Source organism: Ambystoma mexicanum, chromosome 7q (assembly GCF_040938575.1).
Source record: "Ambystoma mexicanum isolate Mex_15411 chromosome 7q, UKY_AmexF1_1, whole genome shotgun sequence".
NCBI lineage: Eukaryota > Metazoa > Chordata > Amphibia > Caudata > Ambystomatidae > Ambystoma > Ambystoma mexicanum.
The window spans coordinates 556,786,305-556,809,300 of NC_090941.1; the positions used below are offsets into that span (position 1 = coordinate 556,786,305).

At 48.1% G+C, this 22,996-nt stretch overlaps 1 protein-coding gene across 1 annotated transcript in view; it reads left to right on the forward strand.

The window, feature by feature from the left end:
• The window catches only part of VWA8 (von Willebrand factor A domain containing 8), a 3,012,337-nt gene that overhangs the window by 2,256,251 nt on the left and 733,090 nt on the right, over positions 1-22,996 (forward strand). The window contains exon 35 of the mRNA XM_069639376.1: positions 9,936-10,137. Coding sequence (XP_069495477.1) covers positions 9,936-10,137 — 202 coding nt within the window. The remainder of the gene's footprint in view (positions 1-9,935; positions 10,138-22,996) is intronic.

Below are 22,996 nucleotides of genomic sequence, written 5' to 3' on the forward strand. Positions count from 1 at the left end.
GGGCCACCAATAGCAGAGCTGCAATGCTAAGGATCATGTAGGCCTTCCTTGGAGCCTTCGTCGGATGGCACTCTAAAACATCTCCCATCCCAACATATCTTCCTCAAAGGCTCTATGAATCTGGGCCCCAAAGATGGCTTTCATCGCCACATTTACTGTGTCCCAAAAGGGCCGAAGGACTGGGCATGCCCACCAAATATGTCCCCATGATCCAGTCTCTCCACATCCCCGCCAGCAAACGTCAGACGCCGTGGGATAGTAATGATGTAATTTTTCTGCGGTGAGGTGCCACTGCACCATTACCTTTATCCGCAATTCTGGGATCTGGAGAGCCCTTTTGAGTGCGTGTATACTCTGCCATAGCCAACTCCACTGCTCATCCTCAATCAGTGACCCAAGGATATCTCCCAATGCTCCCTATGAGAACACCCCCATTGGCATTGGACTGCAATACGTGGGGATATCCCTTTAACCGCACTTTATGCTTATCCTGTTTACAAATATGGGTTTTCTGCAATGCCTGGGCGCGTGTATTTCAGAGGTGCGCGAGAAGTTCCACACGCGATTGGCCTGGGCGCGTGTATTTCAGGGATGCGCGAGACGTTCCACATGCGATCGGGCCTGGGGGAGCGTGTGCGTGTATTTCAGAAGTGCGCGAGAAGTTCCACACGCGATTGGCCTGGGCGCGTGTATTTCAGAGGTGCGCGAGAAGTTCCACACGCGATTTCAGCAGGGTACGTGTATTTCAGGGGTGCGCGAGAATTTTCACAGGCGATTTCAGCAGGGTACGTGTATTTCAGGGGTGCGCGAGAATTTTCACACGCGATTTCAGCAGGGTACGTGTATTTCAGGGGTGCCGGGGAGTCCTACATGTGATTTGGCAGTGTGGGTCCTCCCAGGTGTCCCCTGTACACCCTCCACGGCCCCTGCAGGCAGCCCACACCACAGGGGACTACCTTGCATCCCTGGCCATGTCCCGCAGGCAGCCCACCCAACATGGGCATGCCCCCCCCAGCAAAGGCACATGTCTCCTTGCACTACTGATCACCAACTCATGTCCCCTTGCACCCCCACCCCCAGCATTGCGGGGCACCTGCCAGCAGGCCCCCACTCATGTCCCACTCATGTCCCACTGCACCCCCACCCCCCAGCATTGCGGGGCATCTGCCAGCAGGCCCCCACTCATGTCCCACTCATGTCCCCCTGCACCCCCACCCCCCAGCATTGCGGGGCACCTGCCAGCAGGCCCCCACACGTGTCCCCCAGCCAACATGTCATCACAATCTAAATCCCTGGCCCTTATAGTCAGCCTCCAAATGCAAAACACCCACTCGAGTATTGCATCCACCCACTTAGAAATGGCAATGACATGATAGAACCCCAATAGCAAGTTTGGAAATGAACACATGGCCCTCACATACACCCAATGGGTGTCAGTGAATCTCAAAACCCATATCATGATATGCATGATACCAATGAGATGATACTACACATTGAAGTTTGATGAAAAAAATGTATTAAAAACAGCATAAATGGAATTAAAAATAAACAAATGACAATGGTAATCAAAAACCAAAAGCAGCATGTCCGTAAAATAATGAAAAACGACAAATCATAATCCAAAGGAAAGGTGTCCAAAGTCACAGTTCAAGAAAGTAAATCCAAGGTAAAAACAAAACCGAAAACCATTGCTCCATGGGTAAATCCAAAAAAAAAAAAATCCAACAGTCAACTATATACAGATAAACAAACCAGGGTCCATGATCCCAACTGAAGAAATGAAACCTACATAAAAATACTACCTAATAAAATAAAACTATATACAAAAATGTGGCCCATTGTCCAAAAGGTCCAAAATAAATAAAAAAGCAAAGGAAACCTAACACTAACTACATAACTATTTACAAGGGCAGCGGGCTAGTCCGACGGCTCACTGGTTTTTGTCATGGGCCAGGGCATCATCGAACTCCTGTTCAATGGCTTGGAGGCGGGCATGTTCCCTGGCCCCGAGGTCCCGCAGGGATAATGCAGTGTCCAGCTCCAACTCCCTGCGAAGACTCTCGAGGCACTCAGCCCGCCTCAGCGCCCTCCGCATGGAGTTCTCCGCCCTGACCATTGTGAGCCGTTCCTCCTCTGCCCGCTGCCGCTCCGCACCTATCTGCTGGCCCAACCGCTCCCACACGGAAGCCACTCCCATTCCAGGGTTCTCCTGCCCTGCACCCCTGATGTTGATGGCCCCAAGCCATGATGCCTCCCACGTCGAGCCTGCCGCTGCCTCCGACGCAACTACCTGTGCCAGCACGACGGCATCCAGGCTGATGGAAACCACCGACGCCGTCGTGCACGTGCCCTGCCCGATGATGCCGTCACATCCTCCATCTGCTGGGGTCCAGTTGCTGGTGTGTCCACCCATGCTGGAACTCCGACTCCTGACTGTGGCAGGATGGGATCCTCACCGAGGTGGCTGCATTGGTCGGGGCAGGTCCACAGGGGGCCCTGGTGGCATCTGGGCCGGAAGACGGCATGGAGTACGACTGGCGCATAGCCTCCACAGAGGAGGAGAGGGTCGCCAGAGTGCCCGACACATGTACGAGACCCCCGACCATGACCGCTCCCAACTGGGCCACGTTGGCACGGTGCTCTTCGTGATGACGTGCGTGCTCCCCCCGGGAAGCACGCACCTCATCACGAATGACAGCCGTGCGCAACGCGACACCAATCAGGACCTTCTCCATACGGCCAGGGGTCCCCTCGTCCGCAGGTGGAGGGGAGTCAGATGACATGGACATCCCCCCTACCTGCGGACGGGCCTGGGATGGGGCATCCCTGCTGGTGCATGGTGGTGCAGTCACAGTGTCAGGGACAGTGACATGCACAGGCACCTCCACGGCGACCTGTGCTGCCTCCTGCTCCTGCCCCTGGACTGCACCACTTGCACCAGCAGGGATGCCCCCACCAGGCCCCATGTGCGGCTCAGTAGCGGCCTCCTCCTCCTCTGTGGAAACCACCAACCTGGATGGCTCCACACCGACTTCCGCCGTTGCAAGCCCCTGTGGGGGCTCACCCACCCCTTCCGCTGCAGCCGTGGGGGCATCCCCGCCGCTTAGCTCCACAGCGCTGTCTCCGCCCTCTTCTTCACTTTGCGCTGTGTAGAGGGAGACATAGAACACAAGCATCAGGGTACTGTACAATGGTCCCCTAGACAGGAAGCAATAGCAGATGAGTGGCACTGTCAAAGATCACTTCCATCATGTCCCTCCACAACACATGGGTCAGTGCAGGCAAAACACATGCAGTAACAGGCATGGTGCATGCTATGGACATAAGCAAACATGTCCAAGGGACTCTTGAAGCATACAATGTTGTTTTTGGACTCACATGCATCATGGGTCATGCCTATCACATGCACACACTTCAACGTACTTTCATCCATCTGGACTCGTACACCCCAGACACAGTGGATGCAAGGATAACAAGGCTGCATCAGTGAATCTGAACATTGTCACAGACATGTGTCATGCATCCATGGCATCCACAAGTCACAGACACGCAGGTCAGAAACACAGACATGGACACCATACATGTACATGGCATCAGCACCCATCCCTCACCCACACCCATGTCCAGGAACAGAGACTGGCATGCTCTCATGTGTCCATTCCGCATAGGGCTCCCCATGTTACATTTAAACACATACACCAACCGTGTGCTTCACACATTACTGGTCTCACATGCATGACCATGATGTCCCTGCACACACACACGCGTACATGGCCTATGTCACACATACAGGCAAGTATCAGACAACCAGCACGCTGCAACATGCCCTGTCTCACACAGCAATGCTTGGCCACTTACCGCTCGACTCCAGACGGGTCTGCCTCTCAAGGATCTGGGCATGGAGCGCTGGGCATACGCGTTCCAGGACCCTCAGCTGGATGGTACTCATGTTGCCCCGGCCCCCCTCCACGAGGCGCCGGGCCTTTATGAGGGTCCTGGACCTGAAGTCCTCCCAGCGCTTCTTGACTTGCTTGATGTTGCCGGTTGCCATCCCCTCCGCGTTGATGGCAACCACAAAGTCGTCCCAGATCCTGTCCCGTCCTTCCTTGTTGGCGCGTGGTGATCCGAAGAGGGCATCATAATGCCCCAGGATAAGCTCCACCAGGACACCAACTTCCTTCTGACTGAAGCTGGTGGCCCTCTGCCCCTCTGGCTGGGGGTCGCCAGTGGTCTCGGATGGTGTTTGCCCCGACATGGCGACCCCCGAGGCAGGCGTGGGTGGGCAACTGGGTCCTGGGGCTGGGCTGTGGAGCGATGGTATCCCAGTCGGGAGTGTTCTGTTCCAGCAGGGGTGGACACAGCAACTGGACCCCTGCAGATGGCTGATGTGCAGGCACCAAATGGCAGGGCACGGTGGCAGCAGGCAGGCAGGCAGCAGCAGATGGCTCGTGGGAGGCTGCTCGGGGCTCTGGGGGGCAGTAATTCGGCCTTTTGGGCAGGAGCGTGGTCTTCCGTGTGCTTACACGTGGCCAGCTTGATACGGAGTGATTTGGCACGTGAAAATTCTGCACGTCAGCGTGTGAATCGAGGAAAGGCTCTTAGCGCGTAAGCGCGTCAGCACGCATACGCGATTCCATTGGACCAAAGGCCCTTAGCGCGTATGCGTGTCTGTGACGTATCGCGCACGGGCGTTGCTTTTCGTGGGGTGCGGTGCGTGTGTTTTGCAGGCGTTGGGGTTCACACGCTATTACTTCACAGCGGGTGGGTGTTGGCTACGCGTTCTTCTACACGCAAGGCAGACGGTGAGTGGTACCCTGCTCCCCCAGGCCTGATCGTGTGTAAATCCACCCGCGAGCCCCTGAAATATATGTACCCCGCTCCCCCAGGCCCGATCGCGTGTAAAACCATCCGCGAGCCCCTGAAATACACGCACACGCTCCCCCAGGCCCGATCGCGTGTGGGCCTTCTCTGGCGCACATTTTTTTCCTGCGCAGGGACGCTACCGCCTGCTTTCGTGTGGCGGACATGTATGGGCCTGTGCGCGTCTTTGGCCGTGCGCTGTTTTTCCCTATTCGATTCCATGAATACGTGTTGCAGGCGAGCGTGTGTGCGTTCTGCGCACTTGCCTCCTGTACTTCCCCCGTGACGCCCACATTTTCACGAGTTGTTCCCCATTCTGCGTGTGACGCCCCGTGTTACGCCTACTTTTGTTATGTGCGCCGTGCTATGTGCGAATTCGCTGTGGCCTTATCACACGGCGTTCGATGACCTGTGCGCCAGCGTGCGCCAGCATGCGCCAGCGTGCGCCACACACTTTTTCAGCGCACATCCCACATTTTGCTCGTGCACGGACTTCCATGAATTGATGTGCCATGTTTTCTGTGCGATAATCGCACTTGCACTGCGATTTTCGCTATTTCACTGCGAATCGCACGTTTTCGCACGCGTGCGCCGTTTTTTCGGCGCACATTGATTCCATGAATCGGCCTGTAAGTGTAAGCAATCGAAACTTGCCCCTTTCACCCACGCCCGTAATGGTTGAAGTCAGCACTTGGAGTAAGCTCTCCGCCCCCACCCTCCTCAACCCCCCACCCTTCCCTTTTCCCACAAAGACCCCCCCGCTCCTCTGCCCACCTCCCCAACCCCCCTAAATATGCTGCCCCGCACTCCCCCAACTATCTCCGGTCAGGCTCAACCATCCTAGCGATACCCCATGCAACAGACCACAGGGGTTGGGCCTTGCTAACCACCCCGAGATAAACTGTGCAGGCATTCTAAGACCTATATCAACGATTCCAAGTGCCAAAACACCTCCATGCCCCCCACCCGGCGCCTCCCTGCTCTACCATCACCTTAGCTTGGGGAACCGCCAGCTGCCAGATCCTGGTCCTCCTCTGGGGTGACTTCTCGAAATCCAGACCTTCCTGAGCCACTCAGAGCTCTCTTCTTCTGGCCTGCCACTGGGACCGTTCCCCATTCCCACGGTTTCTGCTTAATGGACTCCTGCGCCACTCTCCGTTCCTGGTGCCTGGCCTTATCTTCATCCAAGTGCAAGATCCTCATCACTTCCACACATGAGGTGACACAGTGTTGCCCCCCTTCACATGAGAACAACAATCCAAAAGGGAAAGCCTGTTTGTATTTCACCTGTGCCCGTGTCATAGCCCTAACCACTGGTCCCATCATTCTCTGTTTCACCAGCGTAGATTGTGGCGAATCCTGATACAATTGGATTTCAGACCTGTTTACCTTCATGGGGCCTGCCATCCTTGTGGCACTTAATAGCTTCTCCTTCTACCCATACTGCTGCAGTGCTACCACCACGTCCTTTGGTCTTGTACCCCGTTCCCCCTTTCTGGGCCCCACCCAATGAATCTGATCCATTGGCACCTCTGAGGAATTTTCCACTTCCAGAAGATCCGCAAAGACCTGCTGTGCCGTTCCCTGCAGGTCTTTATCTGCTACTTCCTCCGAAAGGCCCTTTATCCGTATGTTGAATCTTCTCGATCGATTTTCTAAGTCCTCGCTCTGAATCTCCAGGTTCTGTGTGAGCCTTGTGAGTTGTGCCTCCAAACTGTCAATCTTCTGATTGTCCTCTGCTAGTTCCTGAATGACATTCTAAACGGCATCAGTCCTCTCTCCCAGGTTTGCTATGTCGGCTTTCACCTCCTATAGCGACTGGGACAGCTCCATTCTAATAATACTCAGTTGTGACTGGAGGGTCTCAGTGATTTTCTCTGTGAATTCTTGGAAACACTTCCTTAGTAATCGCCTGCCCTGCCATCTGTATGGGCAGTCCCCCTGTCTCAACTCCACTCTGAGATCCCTGCTCACTGGCTGCGTCCGCCTCACCCTCCCTTCTCCAGAGCTTCGGTAAATTGCCTTCTTGTTTTTTTTTTTGCAGGCTTTGTTTGGGATTAGTGTACTGAATGTCCTTGTTTTTGTGCCTCAACATCTGTGGGTGCCTTGCCAGAGGGACTCCTGACTCCTTCCTCTTGTGCTGTGCGCAGTGGGGCCAGGCATTCCAACCCAGGACCAAATGCTCCTTCTTCTTTTGCTGTGGGCAATGGGGCCAGACGCTCCACCCCAGGACCAACTTCGTCTTGAGGCACCCCGGAGCGTGAGGACTCCTCCTTCTCCCTCACCTGTGGACCTCCCTCCTCTTCCCAGCCCACGGGCTGCCTCAGTCTCACAGCCGTTGCTTCCCCTCCTTCTGAAGGCGCATCCTGGCTCCAGCACCCCAGGCCCTCAGCAGCACCCACCTCGCTATACACAGACTGGTAGTTCAGAGGCTCCTCTCCTTTACCTCAGACCTGTATCATGTGGCTGGTCCCGTCTAACTGCATCTTTGTATTTCTGGGCCATGTCTACTGGTGGTAGGGCTGCCTTTAGCGGCCAACCCGTGTCAGCCCTTCGATTGATCTTCTCTTCTGTGGAGAGTGTGCCTCCCTGCACCCGGTGGGGGTGGGGGGCGGATCAGGCCATGCCGCCCGCACTTGCTACAAGTATCTGGGGGGAAGCTGGCAAACCTCCCCAAGCCGTTCACTTGGTCTCCTCTTATCCCCCACTCAGGGGGATATAGAGCGGACCACCTTCCCGCGACCCCTCTACAGCTTCACCAAGCCCTGCTTCACCTGCCTGCCAACATGCAGGGCCTCTCACCAGCACTTTTATCAGGACCTCTGCTGGCCTTTTCAGGTCTCGCCTATGGTCAGTAAGTTTTTCATTTTATTTATTTTTTCGGGCCACTGATACCTACACCCTCACCCTGGCCCACGCACCACCCATCAAGTCTTCCAGCAAGATTGCCACATTTTCAAGGCCTGCTAGCCCGTGTCCTCCAGGCGTGTGCACCTTGTACCTGCGGCCCGCTCGGAGTCCGAGCAGGGCTGCTTGCGCTCCGCTACTTACCTCCTGGGGACTGGTGACAGTGGCACCTTTGCAGTGTCCCACAGCCCTCAGTCGCTCAGCCCGAAGGGTGTCACAACCTCCTGTCCACCACTGCCCGCTCTGAATTCCTGCCTGAGGTAGGGGGGGTTCTTTTTTATTGTTGCTTTGTTGTTATTTTTGGTGCCGGGGACAGAGCTCTCGTCCCGGGGGCCATCTTGGAATCCCTGAATCCTTACTTCTTGTGTCGGCTGTTTTGTAGGTTTGCCACATCATGTGAAAGAAAGTGTGTCTATGTGTGCCTGGTAGAACTGTCAGATCATGCAACACATTATTAAAGGGATAGTCCAGTAAAAAAATGTATTTTAAAAATAGATAGGCAACATTAAAAAAATAATACTAGCACTTTTTTTTTAATAACTTCCTATGTAAAATGTTGAGCTATTCAAGCTCAAAATTCGCAAAAGCAAGCACATGGGCGCATCCATTTTGTGAAATGGATGCCTGCCTGTGCTGGCTTTTGCGGCACTAATGAAGGAAAAGCCAGCCAGCTGTAGTAAACAAAAGCTACCGCTGGGTGGCTTTTCCTTCATTGGTGTGTACGCGGAGGACGGGGACCGGAGACCAGAGCAGGAAAGCTGCAGCTGGATCTCGGTAAGTGCTATTTATTTAAAAAATAAAATAAAATAAGCACTAGCTGCTGGAGGAGCCCGGAAAACTTAGAAATAAAACCGCAGCTTTAAAAACGTTGTATTTATGTTTGCGGTCGCTTTTGAAGCGACCGCAAATATAAATACAACGTTGTGTTTGAAAACGCTGCGGTTTTTCTTTCCAGGTTTTTCAGCTCCTCCGGCTCGGAGGAGCCTGAGAAACTCGGAAAGAAAAACCGCAGCGTTTTCAAACACAACCGCGTTGTGTTTCTGCCTGCTGTGGCTATCACTTGGGTCTCCGGTGCTCCCCCAGGGGGAGGTGCCTCCTTCACACTGGAGGCTACTGATCTCTATTATTTCACACTGAGGTTGGGGTGTCTGAGTGAGTCTGTTAGGTGGCTGACAGTTATATTTTGGAAACCTAGAAGAAAGGAAGGTGAAGCTGGACACATTTCAGAGCTTTGTTGTCAGAATTGGGTAGATGTGAACCTATAGCTGGTGACTTTCAAGCATTCTTTTCAAGAGGAGGGTGAGCAACTGGGAAGGAAAAGACGAAGTGTAGTGAGAAATATGGTTTGCATTGCAGATATCATCGATAGCCATGGCCCTGAAGGAGATAGGTGCAGCAGTGGGAAAACTGAGCACGTACCTTCCATTGAAACACATGTCAAACGAGCTATGCTAAAGGAAGAGGGATATGATTTAACAAACCTTGCTTTTTTTTTTAATTACACTGATTTTGTTTTATTCAGATGCAATATCTGTGCGGGTGAATTGATTGTGGATAATCTTGCTATTTTAAAAAATGGTATTAATACCTATCTGGATCCGGGAGTACTGAGTTTAATCCAGGAGGCAAAATGTCTTACACAAATCTGTTATTTTCACGAGGTAAACTAATTATATAAATATTTTTAAAAAGGTCTGCTAGATTGCTGTTGTCTTGAATCATAATGGAATAAAATGAAGATGCGCTAAAGGGAAATAATTAATCCTGGACATGATATGATAACTGGGCTGAATTGAGACTGGAAATAATGTGCTAGCAGTACATACTGGAATGTATTCAGGTTGTGCTTGCAGGGCATAATGAAAATGGCCATAACATAGCATATGATGTCAATGACTAGCTGTGAGGATCTGAGATTTTGATGGCAGTGCCTGGGCTTTTAATTGCAAAACATGGTATGGGATAACAATACCTGCCTTATATTGTCAATACCAGAGCAAACCATGGCAAAAATGATAAATGATAGCTGGCAAATCCTGAGAGCACATAGGCATGAAAAGGCAGTGCCTGGCAAATACCTCTTACAAAGCCAAAGTTACTGGGTATATTCATGCTTTTTTCCTTTTACTAACAGTATCTTATTCAGTGCATCTAATTTTCTATTTCAGTCACCAAGTGAAGTCTACAGTTGGAAGAGAGACTCTGCGCTGGGCACCAGAAGTGTGCCTTCAACTGATCCTTTCTTCTACGCACGGCGCAGTGAGGCTGGAGCTGCCAAGCAGAGCAATTGTGTGACTTCTTTGGCAGCTAATCAAGTAGTTCGCACCCTGCCGCCCACTGATGTGCCCTTGAATGAACTCTACCCAAAAGGTATGCTCAGTGGTCGAAGTGGGCGGGAGAGGTTGGGAGCGGTGCTCCTCTGCTTTCTTTAATTATGTTTTACTGTTTTAATCCTTTTATTTGAAAAAGAAACCATTTCCAAATGGTTTTGTTTTAAAATAAAAGTGTAGGAAGCAGTTGAAACTTGCACTTCAGTGCACTGCACTGAACGTTCCCTTAAACAGCAGGCATATTTCTTTTGGGGGATTTGCATTGTGGGTGGGAGAGGGTGTGGCGATGGGGTTTGTGGGGAGCAGGGCAGGCCAGCAGGGAACATAGTTCCACTGCTTCTTTTCATATGCTTTGACCACTGGGTATGATGCCATTGGCTCTCTCGGTTATTCACAGACATGTGAAATTGATTTAAACCCAATGTGGAGTAATGCAGAAGTTCATTTAAAATTCTGAAGCAGGCCTTGCACAGGACTTGTCTTGGGTATCTGTTAAAGTAGTAGTTCAACCAAATTATTTCTATTAATCTGTCTTTTAAGGCCAGCTGTGAGATATTTACAGTGCTGGGTTTTTAGAGCTTGATTCGAACCATGCAAAGAGAGCTAAGTGGTATGTAGCTGAAGCATTGAGTAGGCTGCTGGTCACGTCATCAGGCCCTGCCACTCAGCTGCTGCGCCCACCACCAGTTTTCGCGCCTTCCACGCCTCTACTTAAGAACTCTATGGCAGCAGCTCCAGTAATACAATATTGAGTAGGCTGCTGGTCACCCAGGCCCTGCCTATAAGTTGCTCCATCCACAAAGGACGGACGAGACAAGGACCTCACCTGTTTTTTTAGAAATATGCTTATTACCATTTTCTCAGCAAAAGTAATACAGTAGCATTAACAACAGTCATATATTTTGTACAGAATCGGGTAACTAAAGAATATTATACCCCACACCCCACCAGCCCAATGTCTGTTCCACCCTCTTCCCCCCACTCCAAAGGTTCTGAATCCGGGCATTATTGAAGACTATTGCATGTTTCGCAGTTATATCGCTAGTGTATTACCTACCATTATCCAACCACCCCAACCATCTCATCATATACGGTTTTCGTTATGTGTAAATTAGTCTCAAGGTGGTTTGTTATCAGAAGAATATAGCAATCTTTCAAGCAGAGTTGCCCATTCCATCCTGCCTGACAGATCCATGACATCACCATGCACCTCAATCCTCTCTAACAATGCTAGTTCGGCCCTTGTCCCCCTTTAACAAATCAGACCTCCAAGCAGCGACCGCTGGGCCAAAGGGACTACACAACATCATCACTATGTGCTGTTTAGTTAAGATCTATTCCATATCAATCCTACTCTTAACCAGTTTCATGGACTTGCATCTAGGAAATAACCCTAATAAGCACATAGTTGGTGACAATATTCACTGTGGACCCTATATCATGTGTCTTTGCTAGCATTGCATTCCAAAAGCAATTCAACTATGGGCATTGCCATACCATATGGAGGAAAGTTGGTTCTAAAGAGCCACATTTGGGACAAGCATTGTGATTCAAGAGGTTCATCTTATGTATTCTGGCAGGCATTAAGTAGGTCCTGTGGCATGTTCTCTGTCAGAGACGCGGATTAACTATTGGACTTGATTCAGCTGCCGGTCCTGGCCAGGGACCTTAGAGAGGGACTAGAGGGACCCATTGAGGAATCCGATATATGCAGGGCGCTACGTTCCATATGGAAGGGTAGGTCCCCCAGCAGCAATGGCTTCCTGGTTGAATTTTATTGCAAGTACGCAGACCTCCTGGTCCCCCGATTTAAGAAAGTCTATGATGAGGCCTTTGTGTCAGGGGTTCTCCATGTCTCGATTCTGGAGGCGGTAATAACTGTCCTGCTGAAGGACCGGAAAGATCCCCTGGTCTGCGCATCCTATCACCCAATTTCATTATTAAATATTGATGGAAAAATTCTGGGTAAGATCCGGGCTACCGGACTGACCAATAGGGATTTATAGGGGGACAAAATACTACAATTAATTTATGCTGCTTGCATCATGTAATGAACCAGGTTAAAGTTTCTAAGGAGGACATGGCTTTGGCTTCCTTTGATGCTATGGTGGCCTTCGACTCTTTGAAGTGGTAATGGCTATTTAGGGTGCTGGGAGACTTTGGGTTTGGGGACAATATTTGCCGGGGGCTGCAGCTCTTATTTAATAGGCTGATGGCAAGGGTGTAGATGAATGATTGGGTATCACCGTAGTGGATGTTGGGTAGAGGGACGCGGCAGGGATGTCCGGTCTCCCCGATACTATTTTCGATGACATTGGAACCACTGGCGTGATGTTGCAGGAAGGAGATGGGTGAGGCAGGCATATTAGCGGGCAGGATGAGACACACAGTATCCTTGTATGCAGATGACTTGCTGCTGTATGTGGGTAACCCATTGGAAAATGTGCCAATGTTTTGGAGGTATTGGGTAATTTCCAGAAGTTTTCCTGCTTTCGTATTAATAAAGAAAAGTAATTACTCTTTCCTTTGGGGGGCCTTCACAGTCGCAATCTTATGGTCCTCCGTGATTGGGGGATCAGATGGGAGGGGGAACATTTAGATACTTGGGCATCCACATTTTTAATAATATCGAGGACACATTTGTGCATAACATGCGTAGGGCTTAGTCGGGAATAGGGGATTCGGTCTAATTTTGGAAGAAGCTGCCTATATCATTGATGGGGAGGGTAGCGCTTTGTAAAGTGGTCAATTTCCCAAGGTTTCTTTACTACTTTAAAAATATCCCCTATGGCATTAAGAAGGTATTCTTTAAGATGTTGAATGAACAGGTTGGGGAATTGCTGTGGAATATGGGGAGGAGGAGGGTCTCGCTGGGAACTTTATGACGCCTGTGCCTTGGGGGATGGGGGGGCCTTAATTTGCTGAAACATGAATGGTACTTCATGACGGCACAGTTGCAGGCAGTGTAAGTTAGGCGGACACGAGGGGGGAATATTTATCAGGCCTGTTAGGACCCCTCGCGGCTCATCGACGGGAGTAAAACTGTTGTGGGGCACGATCAGTGGGAAAGGGGCCACCAACATATTTCAGGTGGTGCGGGATATCTGGAAGAAACTTCTAGGGAAACTATAAGTGCAAGGGTTATATAATGCTGATTTGCCCTGGAGTGCGGACCCGGCACTCTAGTCAGAAATAAGGTGAATGATGTTCTCAGATCTAGGGGACAGGGGGTCTTGGTATGTAGGGGATTTGTGTGAGGGAGGGAAACTATTGTTGTTTGAAGAGTGGAGGCTTCGTTATGAGGTTTCTAGGAGGTAGTTTCTTATTTACGGGTCGGTGACCAGGCGATTGGCCGCTATGTGGACGGATAGGCTAGAAGAGGCTCACTGATGCAGGTGCTGCTCACACAGGAGGATGGGGGGGCTAGGACTTCTCGAATCTACCAGGCAATACGGTGATCAAGGGCAAGTGGGAGAGGGATGTGGGGGGCCAGATAGCGGAAGGCAGAATGGGTATCAATGTGGGAACAGGAAAGGACAGGACAGTCTTGAGGAATGCCAGATTTCAACTTATTCAATTTATTTGTTTTACATAGGGTTGATGTGACCCTGATCAAAATATCATGCAATGAATGATACCCTGAGTCAGGATTGTCCTAGATGTGGGACTGGGCCAGAGGGGATCTGGCAAATGTTGTGGGGATGCTCAGTAATTGCACGCTACTGGAAGACAGTGATATTTAAGATTAATGTACTGCTGCATTCCAGTTTTGAGTGCAGCCCAAGAGTGTGTCTGTGGGGGCTGATACCGGGTGGAAAACGGTATAAAGCAAGAAGACGTCTGGCTCAGTTCATGTTGATACTGGTGAAAAGGAGGATAGCCATTGCCTGGAAGAGACCCCCTGGGTGCATCCTGGATGGAGGATATATGTAGGTTGGGGATGGCGGAGGTGAACATTCTGCAACGGACCTGGGACCCTGAGCTTTGAGGAAGGGGTGGTGCTAGATTGGAGCCAGCTGTTAAATGAACTACACTCCTCGGCAGATTTGAAGCCTCCTTGAGGGGTAGGGAGGGCGTGTTAACATGTTGAGGAAAGAGGGAAGTGGGGAGGGAGGGTGGAATTAAGGGGTGAAGAATACATTGTTTCTTACCTTGTTGGCAGGGACTGCTGGTCGACACTTTGATATTTTCTACTGTTAATCTTTATGATAAGATGGGTAACCGTCAGCACTGTACTGTGGTGTCTATGCACATCAAAAATCTGAATAATCAAATGTAAATAAAAAGGTAGTTCCTGTGAAAAATATTGCATTGTATGAATTTTAAATGTGCATTTCAGGACACCACTGCTATATGAGCAGATCATGTGCCATTGTTCTTCATTGAACGTCAAGTGCAAGTCACTCTCCCATTCTTCCAACACCTTCAACTCCCCCTTTCCTATTTTGCAGTAATATTTTGGAAACCTTTGTAATGTGGGGGGGGCACAATCCCCCAGTGCGTACATCCCAGCTGGCAATTGCAGGCACACAATGTCGCCTGGGAGCGATTTCTACATTTTTTGTTCCTTAGCAGTTAATCCTGCATAGAATAGAAACTGGTCCTTATGTAGACCCATGTCACTACAAAGGTCAGAATAAGGTATTAGTCGACCTTACAACCAGTTCTTTTGCCCCCCAATTCTCCAAAGCTTTCCCGCTAGAGTTGCCCAGGGGTGATGAACATGCTTAGGGGAATATTGGGAAAGTAGGGGCTTATTGCCCCATTCTTTATATGTGCGCATTCCCATTTTCGTTTACCTCGTCCTAACACATATACTCCTGCAAGTCTTTTATCATGTACCAATGATATCTCCTTGAGATTGTAAGGTTGTCACTGCATTCGCCAGGAGTCTAAATTCACGAGTCATGTCATCTGCGGCCCATTGGGTAATGTACTGCAATTGTGCCGCCAGGAAGTAGGATTCAAAGTCCAGTAGGATTCAAGCCACCTATGTCATATGGTTGCTACATAGCGATCTACGAGCCTTCAGCCACAGGATTTCCCTTATGATGGAGTCCAGACTCTTGAATACACCTACTGGCATGTTGTATGGTACATTCACGAAGAAATACAGCAACCTTAGGAGGAAAACCATTTTCGTCACCGCTATCCTACCCATCAGGGACAAAGGTAACCCGACCAGAATTTAGCAGAGTTTTCAATCCCCTCAATCACCCTAAGAGTATTATGCTGATGCGCATCCTGGAAGTTCGCCTGATCCTGATACGAAGGTACCAAAAGGTCTTGGTTTCCCATTTTATTGGAAGACTACATAGCTCATGGGACGGTATCGATGGTAGACCCGCCAATGGAAAAATACTGTACCTATTCGTATTGATCCGGATTCCTGACTTGTTGCCAAAATTATCTAATATATCCAACAATATCGGTACATTCACCCGAAGGTTACCTACAAAAAGTGACGTCATCGGGGTATAATGTTATGAGATGTGCCTCACCATTTACTACTATCCGTGCTTTAGACATATCTTGGCATCATATGCATGCCAGTGGTTTGAACACTAAAGTGAAGAGGATGGGGGACAATGGACATCACTGCCTAGTGCCCTTTCCAGCCTTCTATTTTTCAGAAATCAGCCCACCCTGATGGTAATAGATGTGTGTATAACAGCTAAATCCAACGACTCAGCACTGGTCCCTGTTTGATTTTTTCCACTGCTGCTCAAATCCACTCCCAGCTGACAGAATTGAATGCCTTTTCTGCATCCAAAGAAAACGTGTGAGTTTGTCCTATAACATGGTGCAGGCGTTGCAGATTGTGCGACTTGTTCCAACTGGGCATGAAGCGTGCTTGGTCTGTGTGTACCAAACCCATCACTGCCGATAGCAACCTGACAGTTAATATGGCACTGAGTACCTTTACATCCATGTTTAGTAAGGTCAGGGGGCAATAAGAGCTCAGATCTGTAGGGTTTTAGCCTGGTTCGGGCACCGTAACTAGCAGGGCCTCTCTTATAGATGCAGGTAAAACACCACATTCAAATGGCATGTTGGAAGACCTTGAGCAAGTTATTAACTAGTTCTTGGCAGAATGTTTAAATAAATTCCCCTCTTAAACTACCTGGATCTGGAGTTTTCCCATTAGGAAGTATCACTATTATCCCCACCAATTCCTGTATCGTTATGGGTGTGTATAATTCCACTGATTGTTCCTGTGTGAGTGTGGGCATCTCAATTAACTTTAACGTATTCATAATCTCTAGCTCACTTATTGTAGTGACATTTAAGTATATAGTGCTGTAATACTCTGCAAATGCAGCATTAATATCTACCTGGCAGTGAACCTCTGTGAACCTCTAGGCCCGCTCTAGTACGCAGAGACATAATTGGTGATCTGGGCCTTTCATTCTGTATAAGCAACGCCAAACTTACGTTTGTTATAATCATGTTTACCCAAAGACTCCCAACTCTCTAAGCATTTAGATCACAGTCTGTGGAGCTCCTTTTCACATCCAGCAAGGCCTCCTGGGTTATTTTATAACTTATCAATGCCCTTCCCATTGTCCCCCAGTGTGCGATTCAAGGCTAAATGCACCCCACATGAGGCCAATATACAGGCACACCTAATCACCACCTTGAAGGTGTCTCTCTCTATACTGATGTTACCCACTGAACCTGCATTTATTTCGAAGTTCTGTAGGATCTTGCTCCGGAGCACTTCCCGATATGCGTTGTACCTCAGTCCATCCGCTCTGAGTCTCATGTCAATATTCTAGTACCACCCCTCGAGAGCTGTATGCTTGCTTAAAGAGGCGAGTGATCTGATAGAGTTCTGCCCCAGTAACGCACACTACTACAAATATTCATGTGTTCCCTACGAATAAAGAAGAGATTGATACGGGTATATAAATCATGCAGGTATGAATAAAACGAGATACCCTGCTTGTCCGGGTTCCTGGCCCTCCAGACATTTACCAGATGTAGATTTGTTAATACATCTTGCAGGCTGTTGCTTGTCTTTGAATGTACTGCTGATGCCCTTGACCTCTCCAGGGCCGGGTCCAGTATACAATTATGATCACTACCTCACAACCAAATCATATGCTGGTATTCTACACATTTGCTTATCAACCTCGTGAAAGATTCACCACTGTTATGTTAGCCAAATTTATAGAGTGCAAATATCACCAGAAAGAGCATCATGGGGCTGAGGAACTGAGGGCAGATTCATAAAAAAAGAGAAATCTAAAGTAGAAATGTTTTCACAAGACGGCGATAAGATAGATGATTTACAGTCCCCCAAAGAAAATGAGGGAGCTTGTTCCACAGCAAGGCGCCTGCTACAGAGAAGGCACGGCACCCTGCTCCGGTGCGGTTAAAGCACGGAACCTGGATTAAAATCGCTTCTGAAGAATGGAGGACATGAGATAGGACGTAAGGGCGAAACTTAGCCCACAGAAATTCTGGGCCAGTGCCATGCCATATAAAGCACAGTGCACAATGCAGAGTGCTTTAAATTCTATGTGCTTGGCAACGGGTAGCCAGTGAAGGTAGCACAGAATCAGAGAAATAGAAACATGAAGAGGCATAAGGGTAACAGGTCGAGCCACTGTCAACATTGGGTGCATATGAATTGATGAGACAAATTTCCCTACCCTCAAGAGTACCCTTCATGATCACAAATCTCCCTTCCAAGTCCTGCTGCACTACATCCACCACTAGCAGGACATGGGTTGCTACCCATATAATCACCCCTCTGGCATATGCCGAATGCGGGGAGACATAACATTTCCCACCCCATTTCCCTAACACCGTACACATCTTATCTGGCAACAGATGATCTCTCAGAGAAACGCTATACCCACTCCCAGTTTCCGTAGGTAAGCTCTCACTCACTCTACATCTTTCCGTAAATTTGTTCAGACCACGAACATTCTATGTTATGCATTTAACCAATAGTGACATTTGTGTAATATTCCAATCGGTAATTCCTCTCCCCAGAACAACCCTTGCTTACAATCATGTACTCATGGTTGAACATGGATACAATAAATACTGCTGTTATGCTTTTGTCTGCTGTGTCTCCTCTTCAAAGCAGATCCTGTGTGCTACCCATATTCCATTACCGGTGTGTACCCAACCAAACTACCCAAAACAGCAACTGGAACCTTAATTAGAAAACAACCAAAACATTCTCGATAGCCAACCGCTATCCAAGAGTCTCTAAGCTGCTACGCTCACGTGCACTCTCAAATTTGTGCAGCAGGCCCCTTAAATCCGGAACGTCTACCACCAAGAAGAGCGCACGTTTGTGCACGACCTATGTGTGTAAGCCGAATGAAACCGCCTATAAGGTATAAGTGGTTCCGAGCAGATGTAAAGCAGTTATCCCCAAGGGATGTGTAGGTAACGTTCACCTGACCCTCAACTGTCAGTGGAAGATTGAACTGTGGTCACCTGGCATGGTGTCATACCGCATCATAATACTCTCAGATCAGGACCACCACACGTCCAATAAATGCCAAAAGCAGAGTACTTTAGGTTCTGCAATGGTTCATGGGATCACGTCACTTCTCCCCAGGGGGAGCCCTTCCCTGTGAGGCTAGGGAGATGAGGCTGCTACCCAACAGTCCCCGTAGGGGTTGTAGAAAACAGATCCTGACAGGGAGAGACTCCCCTCATGGGGATATGGACTCCCGTTCCGTGAAGGAACTCCCTTACCCCTTTTGGTTGGTACCAAGCCCTTGTCAGAAATTCCTGAAAACACTACTGTCTGTTATGGCAAGGCTTCTTCCGTCTTTGATCTACGAATCAATATGACCCTGACGAAGAAGAACCAAAGAGACCTGCAGAGTAATAACAGACTGTCGCGATGTAGTACTGAGAAAAGTTGGCCCCAAGGAGGCATAAGGATCATCCAAACCACTGATCATAGTACTGAGAAGAATCGTCCCAAGGAGGCATAAAGATCCCCTCAACAACTGACCATAGTACTGAAAAGAGCAGGTGTCAAGGACAACAATAAAGAAGGACTTTGACTTTACGCTGGGGAGGATCCTGCTCCAGGAAATAAAGACCGAGAAAGGACTAGGAAAAAGAGAGAGCAGCCATCGTGAAGTCAGCCCAGCCCGGCAAGTTCGAACCTGGGAATGTGAAGCCTAAAGGACTCTGTTCCCTAGTGGTGGGGATGTTGAGCAACAGTCAGCAGAGCATGCCGTTGGAAGCCAAGCTCCTGACCAAATGAAGAGACCAAAGAAACCAGCGGTGGCGTGACCTTGAGGAGGTGGACGTGTGGTCCTGTAACTGGCTCAGTTAGGTATGAAATCTCTTTTTCTTTTTTTTCGAAAGGGGTTGCTGCAGCCACTGTAAAAAAGCAGACAAAGCAGCGATTGGAGTGAAGAAAGCTGAAGATGCCGGAGCTACTTGAGTAAGCGTAGCAACCAGAAAGAACTAGCGACTCAGTCCCAACATACTACTGGTAATGGAAACAGCAGGAGACTAAGGGTTTGGCGAAGCTTCAGAGAACATTTGGTTTGATCTCCCGGAATCACAGTAGTGACATCCAGAGAATCCAGAGTCAAGAGAAGCTCGGGAGTAATCTCCCTCGTCACAATAGTGATACCCAGAGAACCAAGAGTAAAGAGAAACTCTGGAGTAATCTTCCTCATCACAGTAGTAATAACCAAAAAGCTAAGAGCCAAGAAAACCTCAGGAGTAATCTCCATTGTTCTAGTAGTGATACCCAAGGATTCAAGAATAAGGGTGCATTGGGAGGAATATCCCTCATCACAGTGATAATCCAAATAGGATTAAAGAGGAGATTAGACAACGACTACTATCTGGAGGTAATCTTCAGAATGTCGTAAGAATGGGAAGAATCTTTGGAACTGTAAAGCAAGCTTTCAAAAGTCTCTGGGAAGAAGTAAAGAGACTTTTGTGGACAATTGCTAAAGAATTTTCCAAGACAGCCCTCAAGGCTGTGAAAGGTGGGTCAGGAGAAGGGAGTCATTCTCGTGACCACGCTTTCTTTGTGGAATCAGAAGCTAAAGCAAAGGATTACTATAAAAGAGATAAAGACTGATCCAGTTCATCGGGGGAAGGGAGTCATTCTCCTGGTATTCTATACATTGGGATACTGAACCCTTTTTGTAGATTAGTGGTAGGGTAAGAGTAGGTTTTGGACAGAGGACAGATACTTTTAATTTGAGTAAACATCCTGATGATGAGCACCTGAGTTGTTATTGGTTAAGGTAGGGACAACCCTTTAGAGACAGGGAGAGGTAGGTTCTTTGCTTCAAATCTTAATAAAGCTTTGTTGAAACCTGCTACCCCTTTGTCCGACTCCTTACTCGACTTCGCCACAAATGGCCCGGACACAGAGAGCATTGAGAGCAAGGGGCCAGCCGGCTTATGAAGGACGCCGTGGTCACAACGAGGCTGTTGCACCTTGGTGCATTTCTATAGAGTTGGGGCACGCCAGCATGCTAGTGTTAGAAGATGCTTACTGTGACCCATGCCTGCACGGGACATGATGGCGGGGTGCCATACCGCAAGGGCCGTGTCCTCCTGTGAGGTCCCCCAACTGCTGGTAGCCCAAATTTCATGTGCCTCTGCTGCCACGCAGAGCATTACCATCATAGATACAGGACCTATTATAGTTTGGCTACTGAAGCAGTTATTAACCAACCGAAAGCACTCTTCTCACTTATCGAAAGTAATAAACAATCCACTTCTTCCCACTCAATCACAAGTGTCAAAACTGTGACAAGATTATAGAGATTTGAAGCTCAATTCCTCAGGATCTCTCTCAGCATCTAACTTTAAATTATAAAACTCTAGCGACTTGGGACTCCTTTTTTCATTCCCGATGATTGTAAACTCACATTTTTAATGTCAAAGACAAAAGCCACTTATTTTTTCGATAATCTGTGTCCGACTTCCAAAATTTAACAACATTTCTCGTTCCTTTTCCCTTTTTTCTTAAACATTTTCAATTCTCACTCGAGAAAGGTTATTTCCCGGACTGTCTTTGGAACGGCCATGTTACCCCACTTTCACACTGACTCTCCATCTATTATCGATCAGTGACAGCCTTGGCCTTTCTAGGGAATTTTTGGAAAGAGTTGTCTCTGAGCAATTAAACAATTGGGTCACTGAACAAAACTTATTGCTCCATTTCAACTGGTATTTCGTCCCGGTTGCAGCACTGAAACCGCCACTTTACAGGTCCTAGATGATTTCTATAAAGTATTAGAAGATGGTGATGCATCAGCAGCGCTTGACACGATGCATCATAAAACATTGACATTGTTGACCGTTCTTTCTGAACACACGGGCATTGGTGTCATTGTCCTTGCTTGGTTCAGATCTTTTCTCACTCTAACATAATGATTCTTTTTTTAGCCCACTATGGGGTTGCCCAGGGTTCCATTTTTATTACCAGTGTTTTTTACTCTATATATGGAACCACTGAGTCTTTTAGTTAATACACTTTGAGTTTTCATACATCAGGCACTGATGATGCCCAAGTAGCTGAAAGTGATGACTGGCGGTTACGGAATTACTTAAAAATGTAGAAGCTTAGAATTTAGAAGATGTCTTACATTCTCACTGTCAACACTCAACCCCTTTTTCGAAACGTTTTTCCATTGCCACGATCTTTGGAGCCTCTGCTGAGTTTTATTCCACTATTAAAGCCGTAGGTTATATGCTAGATTCTTGTCTGTCTCTTATTCCTCATGTTAACATGATTGTAAAATCTGCAAATAAAGGTCCATGCACTCAGAAAGGTGAAACCATTTGTATCCAATGTTGACTTTAGACTTTTAGTGCAATTACTCATAGTATCATAGTGATGATTTGATAAGAATTGAGGTTTTCAACATTAGATGTATTTTTTCTTCTAAATGTTCTTTCTCAGGTGCTGCTGTCTACCATTGAAATAGTTTTCCTCCTATCCCCCATACGATTTCAGATTACCCCAGTTTTAGAAAACTCCTGAAAGCGTGGTTATGGAGATCCTCCTTTTAAAATGATGTTTTTCTTTTCTTACTCTGTGAGGACAATTAGGATGTGTTTACCTTTAAGCACTGCAACTTCCGTCCGGCAGCTACTTTTAATCTTTTATATCTTCTATACCGGCTAGACCGACATTAATGTATGGCTGTAGAAACTCCGAAATGGACTATGTCCTCATCGGCCTATGATTAAAGACATGCATGTTGATGTCCACCCTGATAGTGACTATCGGCCGTTATGTGTGACAATTGCCATAAACGTAAAGGCTAATGAGCTCCCAACCAATTCCAGAATTTCAATCTAGGGTAATGCGAGGCAAAAAATAAAATCGCCGGATGTTTAAGACTGTAATATAGAACCAACAATCTATGAAGCCATTCTGCCCATACTGCAGCCGATGCTCACTAAGAATTTGAGTATCACAGAGGCCATAAAATTCTGTGAGGCAATTATTTGTAAGTTAGTGCCTTTTGTGACAAGACCTGAAAAGACGCAATCCATTGGCATCTGTCATGTTAGTTGGATCAACAACGATTGTCGACACTCAAAATAAGCTCTTTTTGCGTAACTTGAGAATCCTCAAGGCCCAGACAAAACCACTCTGAGTGCACTTAGAGCATCCTATAAAGGCATGATTAAAGTTAAGAAAAAGGATTTTGCAAGGACAAATTGGTAGGTACCCTTAAAGGCTTCTAATAAGAAAGACAGTGCTTTGCTTGGGAGCATGGTATCATCCTCTTTGGTAGGTGAAAAGAACACAATATGCGGTAACATATCTGAAGAGATGCAGAGAACTACTTTGCAGAACTTTACACCACTTCCATACATGACAGTGGGGCTTATTACGAGTCTGGCGGTCGCCAAGCCGGTAAAACCGG